General features: G+C 41.4%; 2 protein-coding genes across 2 annotated transcripts; both read right to left on the bottom strand.

The window, feature by feature from the left end:
- Positions 1–6,983: 6,983 nt before the first annotated feature.
- Positions 6,984–8,136, bottom strand: LOC100696227 (olfactory receptor 52N5-like). The gene has a single exon (XM_003457681.5). It carries the CDS (start codon positions 8,038–8,040, stop codon positions 7,102–7,104), a length of 939 nt encoding a protein of 312 aa, XP_003457729.1. The 5' UTR covers positions 8,041–8,136; the 3' UTR covers positions 6,984–7,101.
- A 3,126-nt stretch (positions 8,137–11,262) lies between these two features.
- On the bottom strand, positions 11,263–12,207 carry LOC100696492 (olfactory receptor 52N2-like). The gene has a single exon (XM_003457682.1). The coding sequence runs from the start codon at positions 12,205–12,207 to the stop codon at positions 11,263–11,265; it is 945 nt and encodes a 314-aa protein (XP_003457730.1).
- Positions 12,208–13,299: the final 1,092 nt, after the last annotated feature.

Below are 13,299 nucleotides of genomic sequence, written 5' to 3'. Positions count from 1 at the left end.
TTGCTCCTTTTATTAATTTTGTTCTTTTGTAAGGTGACCTTGGTTTTTTGAAAGGCTCCCCCAAATAAAATGTATTATTATTTTTATTATTATGCGTGAAATGTAAGACGATTCGACCTGCGTCATTTCTGTCTGCCATTTATTTACTTTCTGGCTCTTTGAAATGTGGCGGTAAAATGTCAAGGAAAAGAGTTTTTTAAATAGACAGAATGAGGTGGAGTTGTTGCTGCGAGTAACACAAAAGTACAAAGTTGCAAAAGCGAGCGAGAATTAAAGAATTTGAAAAAATGGTATCTGGACTGACTGATACAGACTGATACAGACTGATATTAATCTTTAACAGGCTTTGGATGGATTGTGGGAAGACGACCAACAGAATTTAAACTGGATCAGTTTAACATTAGTCAAAGAGTGCAGTTACCAGCAATACCTCCATGGATACTTCCTGATGCCACAGTAGACTTAACATTGTTGAACAAGAAGAATAAGGCATTTATTTTAAACTCTCATACAGTACAGGCTTACATTGACCAATATTATAATCATGTTCAAATATATACAGACGCCTCAAAGAACACAGCCGGTCAAACTGGTGCAGCAGTAGTGGTCCCGGAGTTTACAGTGGAAATAGGGAAAAGGATTAGTGATGGACTTTCCGTACACTGGAGAAATGCTCGCAATACTATTAGCTGTTCAGTGGGTAGAAGACATGAGGCCATTACACGCAGTCATTTGTTCAGATTCAAGTTCATCATTGGTCAGTCTACAGCATAGTCATTCAGAAGGTAGAGCAGATGTTTTAGCAGAAGTTCAGCAAACGCTTTTCCGAATACACATGATAGGGACTTACAGTTGTTTTTTATGGATTCCGGCGCACTATGGAGTAAGGGCAAATGAAAGGGCAGATAGAGCTGCAAAGGAGGCCACAAAACATGGGGTGGTTGACATGGCTGTTGGCTTTGGCTAAGCAGAGATAAAGAGTTTTGTAAGGCAAGAAATGAGGAAAAGATGGCAAAAACAGTGGGAGGAAGAAAGGAAGGGACGATGGCTGTATAAAATTCAAAGGAGGGTGGGAGGAAAGAGAACCACAGGACGGACTAGGAGAGAGGAGGTGATCATATCAAGAATGAGATTTGGACATACTGACTTGAACACTACATTATTCATGATAGGGAAACATAATACCGGGAAATCTGATTACTGTGGGGAAGAGGAAACTATAGAACATGTCATATTAGGGGGTGATCGTGGCTTAAGAGTTGGGAGTTCGCCTTGTAATCGGAAGGTTGCAGGTTCGAGCCCCGGCTCGGACAGTCTCGGTCGTTGTGTCCTTGGGCAAGACACTTCACCCGTTGCCTACTGGTGGTGGTCAGAGGGCCCGGTGGCGCCAGTGTCCGGCAGCCTCGCCTCTGTCAGTGCGCCCCAGGGTGGCTGTGGCTACAACGTAGCTTGCCATCACCAGTGTGTGAATGGGTGAATGACTGGATATGTAAAGCGCTTTGGGGTCCTTAGGGACTAGAAAAGCGCTGTATAAATACAGGCCATTTACCATATTGCATTGTCAGAAGTATCAGGTTGAGAGGAGACAACTGATCCAAAACCTCAGTAACATAAAAATCAAACTGGATCTTATTGATTTATTGCAAAAGGAATTGGGAAGTAAAAGTTATCAGGCCTTATTTCAGTTTTTAAAAGAGGGGAAACTGTTCGGAAGGATTTGAGGGTTTTGTTTTGTTTTTGTTTTGTTTTGTTTTGTTTTTTGAGCGACATTCCAGACCACACTCCATACCAGTTGGTGGCGGTAATGCACCTTTCAGTTGTTTGCCAACCGCCATTAAAATGTAGAAGAAGCTTCAGACGAGAGTGGAGAGGTGAGCTGTGTTACTCAGTCCATGTACTTTTGATTTTTGTTAATTAAGTTACTGTAGGGTAAGTTTTAATAAGTTTCACATATGGAGTTCACTGTAAATAAATTGCTCACCCCTGGGAACCCCAAATGTCTGCTGAGTCTACTTCCCTACCACCTTCCTTGACGTTCTAGTCAGAATACCTCACGAGGTAAAGATGATGAACATTTTTTTGTCTGACTGCTTTGATCTGCATCTGGGAGATAACTGTATCACCAGTACTGCTGTTTTCAAAATCCAAAATCCATCACGAGTCAGTCTATCCCGCAAAATATCAGCGGATGGCAAAAGTGAAGACGGTTAAGTAAAAAATGTAAATACTTTTTTCGAAACAATTATCCAACACAAATATTTAAAATCATGCCTGAACACAAAGTTGCAGCCTGTAAATTGTCCCCAGTATTATCTAAACTGATAGTATTTCTGATATTTCCATTTCTGGTGAGCTCTCCCCTCACCCACCTTATGTCAAGAAATATTGGAGACACCCCTACTAGTAACTAGCTTTGGATTTGTGATTCCAAACCTGTGAAAAACAAATCAGTGAAGAAGAAATATATCATAAAGGGAAAATAACCCATCAGGCTTGTAACAAAGACTTTGTCGGCCTTTGTCTCCAAAATAAGACAAGATTGTTGTCTTGGTGTTAACAATTGCTGCAGCAAAAGCCAAACTTATACAGAGAAACAGGCGGCATGTGACAAACAAAACATCCAGGGAGATGTTTCAGGCTGTTCAGGGATGTCTCAGTGAAATACAGCCAAAATGTTTCTGCTGGAAACGTAAAACATCTTCCGCTACCCCGCCGGGGCTGGACTGATAATCTGCCATACTAGGCATTTTCCCAGTGGGCCAACACACTTTTGGGCCGATGGGCAGCCTGAGGCAGCAGCTCACTGGTTATTTTTCACAACTGACACTAGACTGCCCAATCAAATCTCCTACTGGCCCCTCCCATACCGTCACTGTGTGCTCACACAGCTTATAGGAAAAATGTGGTGAGAAGGTGGAGCTGTAAAGCTAAGAGAAAACAATACAAAGAAATTAAAAATGTCACATTAGAGGCAAATGTGTCAAATTAATGACATGTTGGCTGTCGGTGCTGATGCACCATGAACAGCAGTACCAGCAACAACTAGTAACAACTAGTAACCAGGCCTCACAGTCACAGAAGGCTGTTGGTAACATCAACTATGGAGATATGAGAGAGATGGAGGAACGTGAAATTCATGTGGTAGAAAATAGATGGAGGGAGATAATCAGTAGTGATGTGCAATACCAGTGATTTCCTTTTCCAATCTGATACCAAGTAAAATTCAGGCTGGTATCGAAATTATTGATCCAATACCGATACTTTGTACAAAAACTTAATGCGTTTGGAAAATCAAAATAAAACAGCATATTTCCAACTATAACGTCATAGTGAATACAAGACATTAAACTTCTTGTTCTTATTGCTTAATTATGAAGAATGATCATAAAGATAGAAAAACCCTGAAAAGTCAAAACATATATTTTAAAATATTCATTTAACAATCAAAAACAAATGTGGCTGAAAATAACAACAAAGCTAAGAAAAATTTTATATGAACACTATCATATAAAACATTTTTTTGTAACCCCAACCAAATGAAAATGCCTCACACAACACTACAGCTCCAGCCAGTCGTGTGTGAGGCCTGTGAGGAATTGAAATTTCATTCTAAGTGTTTATTTTCAGCAGTATAAAGATTATCATGTGCACAGCAAAGCAAATTAGATTTTAAGTGCTTTTCAGCTCTTTCTTCTTTTTTAAAGGCACTATTTCTAAAGTTTTTTGTATCAGTAGGAAATAAATAAATGTTCCTCTCATGCTAGAATTTATAATTCCCAAATTAAAGTTTTCTTATGTTCAGTTTTAGTTTGTTCATGAAAAAGTTTGGCATGGCAGTAGTTAGTAGTAATAGCAGTAGTTTCTATTGTACATTGTAGCATTAACCAAAATCCAGTCCTAACTAATAATTCTGGGCAGGTCAACCAACTAAATCTGCTATAAATAAAAAAAACATTCAACATTCTAATCTTTGGGTTTGCCTGTTGCTTCTTCCTAAAACCAAGTTTTACAGATAATTCAAACCACCAGTAATAAGACTTTAATCAAAACTATATAAACGATATATATGTGTCGTTGGCCTGGGTCTGTGACCCGGGGATCATGTGTTATTTTTGAGTTCACGAATATTATGAGTTTTATTCGTCTTTCTTAATCATTTATGGTTGTGGTGTGATCTGCTCCTGGTTCCTCGTTTCCACCGTGTGTGTTGTGTTAGTTTTTCTGTACCACCAGGCCTGGAGAGTCCCTACCTTGGAGCCAGCCAGCACACCAGTGATAATCACTCACCTGTTGCCGATCTGCCTAATCAAGGAGCCCTACTTAAGAGAGCAGTGGAGCAGCAGTCGGTGCAGGATTGTTACTCTAGGAACACAGTTAGTGCTTCAGCTATATGATCATGGTTTCTGTTATCTCCTGTGGAATGGTTTAAGTGTTTTGTCGGACGTGGATAGGACTGTACTAAATGTGGCATCTCTCGTTTCTAGGTCAAATGCGGAAACGTGTGGAGGGAGCAGCACATCGTGTACATAGGCATCAAGGAGGACCACATATCAAGGAGAGGCCTGGGAATTGGGAACACACTGTGGATTGTTGGCACTGTTTCATAGCTTTTTGTAAATAAACACACTTTTTCCATTCAGAACGTTCCGCATTTGGGTCCTTCTTCAACCAACCCTGACAAGACCTGTGGTTAGGATAATAGAAACACATTGGCATAGCAAAGATTGAGGGTTAAGCATCACCTCCCCTGCCCCTCCGCCAATAAAACTTAATTTGAAAGCCCCCTTTCCTTGGCATCTTTGCTATGCCCTCTTTCTCTTTTCTCAATATTTTGAAACTTTATGGAAAGAAAATGACTGGACTTGCTTTAACTACTGGGAGTCAAGTAGTGGTGGGCGGATCGATCCAAATATCGATAGTATCGATCCCAAGTCGGGATCGGGATCGGATCGATACTAGCCTGGTTAGATCGATTCTTTTTTACTTTGAGTTCTGCTTGCTAGCTATGCTGTGCTTTCGACAAAAACGAAACAGCCAGGTCGCTGGACTCGCCGCTCCTGTGTCAGCGGAGAGCAGGCACACTTTGCTCCCCCCGCCCCCCCTCTTTTATGTTTCGGTGTTGCGCTGACACGTCACGTGACTTAGACACTTTGGGGGTTATTAAGTTGTTTACATATTAATTATATTTTTACCAATTGTTTTTGTTTTTGAGAATTTTAATTGTAATTTTCGTATTATAGTTTATCAACACTATTTGTTTTAATTTGTTTACTGGTTTGCGTGCACTTAAGATTAAAAAAAAAGAAAAGAAAAAAAAAAGATCGCCACCACGGCAGACCCGGTGGCATTTTCATGCTTCGCCGCATCATTTATTCTTACAATAATCACACGGTTGCTGTAACAGTACATTCGACGGCTGCGTACACATCACCACCACCAAACCTGCAGCGGCATCGCAGAACACGCACTGCCACATACCCCCATCGCCCACTTCACCCCACCCCGCGAGCAGGCGAGGGAATCGGCCCGGACCATCGGCGCCCCATGCCCCGGCCCAGCGACGGGTAAGTGTCCACTCTGGCGGTCGCCCGTGCCTCCAGCAGAGGCCTGATGGCCACCCATATGGCAAGCAGAGGCGGCGGAGCAGGAGTGGAAGTGAGCCGGGGCTCAGAGGCAGCTGGGCAGACGGCCGGCATGCAGGACCATGCAGTCTGCGTGCCGAAGCGGACAGCATGCCGCCCTCAGGCAGGACCCCCATGCAGTCTGCGTGCCGAAGCGGAGAGCATGCCGCCCTCAGGCAGGACCCCCGCGCACCTCGACCTCCATCTCCAGCTTGGCAGGTCCCGCTGGCGCGCCAGCCTCCGGCTCACCCCGAGCCGCGCGCTGTCCACCCTTACAGTGATCACCTGGTTGCTGTAACAGTAGCCTACATTCAATGGCTGCAGCCCTCCTGCTGCCAGCTGTACACATCAACACCAAAAACAACAACAGCACAAGCAGCACACAGGTTTTAAGCTGGTGAGGCACCATTGTAGATGCAGTGAAGGTGAGTCCACAACATCTGCAGCAGCATCGCAGACCACGGCCCGCCACAATAATAAAGCATTTTTTATTTAATTATAAATAAATTATTTCTCCTAATTATGTCCTGGGTTTTAAGTAATTAATAATACAAAAGGAAAAATCACAAAACACACTTAAGGTCATGAAAATTAATTGCGATTTAGCAATTCAATGAGGCATCCACCTGATTTATTGAAAAGTATCGGTATCGGTATTGGTATCGGCGATACTGGCCCGTATTTACTTGGTATCGGATCGATACCAAAATATGCAGTATCGCACACCACTAGAGTCAAGTCACTTGATTTCCAAGCTCCTTAGAATACCATGACCTGGATGACTGAGAAACTAAACAAACATTCAGGGAAGTATTCCATGACTCCAATAAGAGACCTTTTGTTATTTATCAGAGAAGAAACAGCTTCAATGATACATTGAAGTAACGTTATCTACATGTTTAGTGGATGTCAACTTTTCATTTTAACTCAGGCTAAACTCTGCTGTTCATGATGTGATTGACATTCAGCTACACTTTTCCACACAATTTGAAAAAAAAAAAGTTTTTGACAACAATGCATATTAAAAGCCAACTCTTCAGTTTATATAAAATACCAATATGTGCAGTTTATACTGACAGAAATTTATATTTATTTTGAACATGTGACAGTGGTGTGGATGTACATTTGTGAGCCATATGCTCAAAAAACTTTATGGGGATTTTTTAGGAAAAAAAGAGGGGGAAAAAAGCACACAAGTTCATTTTTATTCAAAACACAGATCGATATTATGTATTTGGTTACGTCATCCTCTGATAACACTAATCATTCTTTAATATGAAAATATGTAATATCTGGCTTTTAAAAGCTGTTCTCGCAATCACACATTAAGATTAAACTGTTGTTTATGATTTAGACCACAAAGTGTTTTGACTGGTGTTCAGTGCTGTGAGTACAGCTATATGTCAATAATTTCACTGATGTAATTAAAAACTATGTATACATCAATGAAGATGCATTCTGTACATATTTTGGTCACTTATCATTGTAAATGCCCTTTCCTCTGAAAAAAGGCCACAATCTTCTGTCTAATCTCTTTAATCTGCAGCCCATAGATGACAGCATTGAGCGCCGGCAGGGCTACTTCACCCACAGTGCTCACCATCTTCCTGTGGTCAGAAAGATGAGGGAAACGGTGCAGGATGATGATGATGAAGGCTGAGAACATTAAGATGATGTACAGAGTGAAGTGGGTGGCACAGGTCTGCAGAGCCTTGCTGTTTATTGTCTTGGTTTTGCTCCTCAAACACACAGTGGCAATTTTAATGTAGGTGAGAGTCACGCTGCCAATGGAGGAGCCCAGCAGGAGCACGCTGTAGCTGAGGCCAAACGCGTGGTTGATGACGACATCCTCGCAGGAGAGTTTGAACAGGGAGGCGTTGTCACAGTGCGCGTTGTCTATGAATCTCCTGCAGCGTGACAGACGGATCGTCAGACTCAGGAGGATCGACACCATGACGAACACCACTGCCCACGCTGCCACTGACAGCTTTACCACCATCCAGTTGGTCATTATGATGGTGTAGCGCAGCGGGTTGCAGATGGCCATGTATCGATCGAAGGTCATGGTCATGAGTATAGTGTGGCACACCCCTCCATAGAGATTAACACAGAAGGCTTGAACGACACATACGATGTAATGAATGTAGCGCTCCGAGTCAGACACGAACAGATCTCTGAGTATATGAGGAACCACTATGGTGGCCCCAAACACTTCATTTACACTCATGTTGCAGAACAGCAAGTACATTGGCTGGTGCAGGCTCCTTTCCATAAAGATCAGCACCACTAAGCCAATGTTAGCCACCATGATGAAAATGTACATGAGGAGGAGGAAGATAAAGGCAGCAATAGAGGACCTTGGGGTGACCTTTAAGCCCTCCAGGATCAGGATATCTGCATTTAAACTCTGGTTGTCCATATTTTACTGTGAATATCTGGTAATAGGTCAGATTATATCCTGTACATCCTGTAATATTAACGACAAACACAACAGCAGCAATGCACAGAAAATCAACAGCAGTTTATCCAGTATCAAACGATAGAGGCAATCATATTTGTCATATTTAAAAGCTATATAAAGATTACCACACTCTTAAATTGGTCTCTTTCCACATCTGCCTTTTTAAGAAAGACATTTTGAAAGCGTCACATCAGTAAGCTACTGGAACAAAGACAGGCGACATCCATATTTCTCCTACATAAACCACCCTCCACGCCCAAACATGAAGGGAGCTCCAGGTGCTTTTATGTGTTTCATCAGTGGTCATCAGCTGCAGCTTCACATGTTGGCAGGTCAACTGTTACTAAGCAACCTGCTTCCCAACATCACATCTGCTGAGATGATGATGCACTGAACAATGTGTTTTGTATGTGACACATATACTTATTGATATGTGGTCTTTGCCTCTGAAAGCTCAGATGTTCAGCTTTAATTAGAAGGGTTCACCAAAAGTATTGCATTAGGAAGTACAGCCATTTCTTTTTTTCTTTTTTTTAGTGAAGATCAATGTAGACTCCCTATTGAAGGGAAATCTTCCCAATGGGTTCGGGTGGGTCTCCTTTAAAATGTATGTATTCATATGACTTTCAGATGTTTAATGTGAACAATATGGTAGCCCTGAGAGGCCAAAGGGACTGCAACTTAAGAAAACACAAGCAATAAGAAAAACACTGCAAAAGCACACAAAACACAACAGAAATAGGAAAAAAGACAATGGAAAAAGGAAAAAACAGAAGGGAAGTGTTTCTGGGGAGACAATAACCCGACGGACCAGTTGCAGGAATCCTAGGGCGTTTATTAATATGCGTACTTGTGCGTACTTGCGTTCTCGTGTACTCGTGATACGTCATCAGTCGGAGACCAAGTACTGTTCCAATTCGAAGCACGCATCAAGCCGAGAACGCGAAAAAGTCCCGGATGTGTTCTCGATCCGCCCGTTTTATCGAGCATGCATCAGTGTGGACTTGGGACAGCTATATATCCCAGAATGCATTTCGTCCAAAACTCAACAGCGGACTCCCAGCACATCGTTTTCAACCCCCCCACGCTCGCGGTCTTCTCACTACTCAGGTTAAAGAAACCCCAGCAGCTGTCTATAGTATTGAGTGTCCACTAGAATAGAAATAAAAGCGTTCTAACATCTCACCTGCTTGTTTTTATTAAGGTATGTACACGTATGTACATGTACACTATTTTTATTAATAGAGGTTTCACTACTGAGGTTAAAAATGATATATAAGTCACTTAGATCACTTCTAAATGTTAATGTTTGGTTTATTTCAGTGTTTTATTTGTTCCTGAGTAAACCGGTTTGGCTGTGATTAAAGTTAAGCTTCATAACATGTTACTCACAGGCCGTTTATCAATGCCCAAGTACGCGAGTACGTACTCGCCGAGAACGCGAGCACGGACTCGCGATATGTACAATTGGAACACCAGCGTACGTGATGATGTCACAGGTCCGGAGCTTTTACTGCTGTCCCCTCTTAATTTAACTGTGAGTAACATGTTATAAAGCTTAACTTTAATCACAGCCAAACCGGTTTACTCAGGAACAAATAAAACACTGAAATAAACCAAACATTAACATTTAGAAGTGATCTAAGTGACTTATATATCATTTTTAACCTCAGTAGTGAAACCTCTATTAATAAAAATAGTGTACATGTACATACGTGTACATACCTTAATAAAAACAAGCAGGTGAGATGTTAGAACGCTTTTATTTCTATTCTAGTGGACACTCAATACTATAGACAGCTGCTGGGGTTTCTTTAACCTGAGTAGTGAGAAGACCGCGAGCGGGGGGGGGGGACGATGTGCCGGGAGTCCGCTGTTGAGTTTTGGACGAAATGCATTCTGGGATATTTAGCTGTCCCAAGTCTACACCGATGCATGCTCGATAAAATGGGCGGATCGAGAACACATCCGGGATTTTTTCGCGTTCTCGGTGTGATGCGTACTTCGAATTGGAACAGTACTTGGTCTCCGACTGATGACGTATCACGAGTACACGAGAACGCAAGTGCGCACAAGTACGCATATTGATAAACGCCCTGTATTTTCCTATTTCCGTTGTGTTTTGTGTGCTTTTGCAGCATTTTTCTTATTGCCAATGTTTTCTTAAGTTGCAGTCCGTTTGGCCTCTCAGGGCCACCGTAGAACAACCACCATCATAACAGGAGATTTATGACAGGAAAGAAGAAAAAGGTGAACACACACATTTCATCATCTTTACAGACATTTATTTTTTTCATCTATTATTGTAAATAAACAATTTTAGCAATCATCACTCATGTGTTTTTGGTAGTTTGGTTTACCTAATGAATGTTATTGGGATTGTTAACCCAGTACAACTGTTATTTTTATTTTGAGTACATAAACCTGTTTTGTAGAATGTCTCCAGGATATTTTGTGACTAAAATTATTTTCTAAAAATGATCATTGAAAAAGCTTTTAGACAAATTGATATAATACTCCTTTTAAAAGCTGGCACATTCTGGCTCTTATACTAGAGCGCCCTCTCTCATTTCTCTGTGATGTACATACATTAGTGTGCTCTGTGGAGAGACTTGTAACCATCAGTGCATGATTTTAGTTTTTTGGCATTTTACTGCAAGGGATTACCCTAAACAAAAATCCTGCAGTTAATCTCAGATGGATGCTTTAGTCACACTCACTTCTTTAACAGTGAAACAGTTTTCAGCTGTTCTTGCATAAGATAAGATAAGACAACCTTTATTAGTCCCACACGTGGGAAATTTGTAACCATTAGGTAATCATCTTTTAATATCCACCAGGCTGCATGACAACTGATGCATCCATGTGACTGAAATACAAACTGATCCTTACCCCGAAGTATGGTTACCTGGTGGATGTGAACAGGTTATTGAAAATATAAAGAAGGGCCTGTCCCTCAAAATTAACTGATTGTTGAACTTCTGATTTGCTTCACTTTACATACAAATGAAATATCACCAATGATTTAAAACAGTAAAGGCCACAAGCTTACGTAGTCTTAAAAAATAGTCTAAAAGCTTTAAATCAAAATGAATCCATTGTGGCAAAGGGAAAAGGCTGAATAAAAACACTCAAAATATAATTATATTTAAATAAGCATATTTCTTCTTACTTAAATATTTATTTAGATGGCAAAATCTTTGTAAAGTGCAACAGCTTTGAAAGGAATTTTTGTATCTCTTTTGACTGCACACCATAAATAATGGGGTTCAGACTGCCTGGAATAATATGAAACAAAATGGCGCACATTTTCCTGTAATCTGAGTACTGAGGAAAGCGATGCAGAGCAATAACAAGAATCCCAGTAAATAACATAATCATGTAGACAAGGAGGTGAGTGCTGCAGGTCTTTAAGGCTTTACTGTTCAAAGACGTATTCTTACTGGTGACACAGACCACCATAATCTGAGTATAGGTCAGGACTATTGTACCTATAGAACCTGTGAACAAGACCACAGTGAAGGTGAGCCCATAGATATTGTTAATGACCACACTATCACAGGACAGCTTAAACAATGAGGCGTTGTCACAAAAAGGGTTTGTGATCAAAGTCCTGCATCGACTCAGCCGTATGGTCAGTCCGAGCAGAACCCCCACCAAAACGAAGGCCACTCCCCAGGCCAGAACCGTCAGCTTGATCACCATTTTGTTGGTCATTATGGAAGCATATCGCAGAGGATTACAGATCGCCACATATCTGTCAAAAGCCATAATCATGAGCACAGTGTGGGAAGTGGTGCCATACATATGTGTGGTAAAAGCCTGAATAAGACACTCATGATAACTAATGAGGCGCTCAGATGGAGGCAGCAGAATATCTGAAAGCAAACGGGGCATCATGATAGAGTTTCCAACGACGTCATTAAAGGGCAGGTTGCAAAACAGGAGATACATGGGGCGATGAAGATTTTTGTCAATGAAAACCAGGACTACGATTCCGATATTGGATGTCATAATAAGTATGTAGGAGAAAAGGGAAAAGAAAAAGAGTGGATATTTGGAAACCTCTGAGACCTTTAATCCCTCCAGCTGCAGAGTAAAGCTGTTGAATGTGTAGTTTTCCATCAATCTAATAGAATAAAAATAAAAATGGCATATTTGTCACATTTATGACTTTTTTCCAGAATAAATGAGACACGTCAGGAACCAAAAATTCAGGTAAGAGTGGGAGCTTTTAAGAACTAAAGGAAATATTATGAACCAAGGTTTATTTTTAGTTCAAACACTTGGTAGTCTGTGGACTATACATTTCCTTTTTACCTAAACTGAGATACTTTCCAGCCCTCCCACAACCCTCAACTGGATAAGTGGTTCAGAAAATGGATCTTGGAAAGAGTTCACTGATTAATTAAATATTAAATATTACCTGATATTTCTGTTGTTCTTTCGTGCTTATTCCTCCCAACCAACCTTGTGGCAGAGGACTGCAACCTCTGTCTTACCTTTATAGAGATGCATTTTTCTGGGAAGGAAGTGCAGAATTTAATATCCACCTGGTGTCCATAGAAACTGTCAACAGAAAGACTTAGACCAGACTACTTATCTCTGTGATCTTTGCTTTTTTTATGAAATGTACTCATATGAACTCAGTTATCAAAGCCCTGTAGATCAGTCCAGCTACACAGTCACACCAAGCAGAATCCAAACCAAACCCACATAGCATAATTGGTATGGCCCGGATTTGGCCCACACAGTGTGCTTACACATGGCCCACATACCGCAAAGAATGACGGTCCTTTGGTGGCCCAGATCTGGTTTGCCAGAGGTGGCCCACACATGGGCCAGCACAAGGCCAGTTGCAGACACACTGGTGCCCTTGTGCTGGCCCAGAACAGTTTCAGCTCTGGCCCCAGATGTCAGCCTAATGTGTACCTTAATTAAGCCATGTAATAACATCATGTACCGGAACATAATAGTGCAAAAGTAACATGACGGTACTCCGTTCAGACAGTGAATGGACTGATTCTTAAATGCACTTTTCTACTTTCCCAGATTACTCAGAGTTCTACACAACATGCCACATTCACCCAATCACACACTTTCTCTAAACTGAGTGCTTCCTAACTGCATTCATACACATTCACACTCTTGACATGCAGACTGGAGGAGCCAGGGGTCAAACCACTAACCTTCAGATCAGTAGGAGACCTGCTCTAC

This window comes from Oreochromis niloticus, linkage group LG10, assembly GCF_001858045.2.
Source record: "Oreochromis niloticus isolate F11D_XX linkage group LG10, O_niloticus_UMD_NMBU, whole genome shotgun sequence".
Taxonomy (NCBI): domain Eukaryota; kingdom Metazoa; phylum Chordata; class Actinopteri; order Cichliformes; family Cichlidae; genus Oreochromis; species Oreochromis niloticus.
Note: the sequence above shows the minus strand (reverse complement) of the source record. Positions and strands in the feature narration are given on the sequence as shown.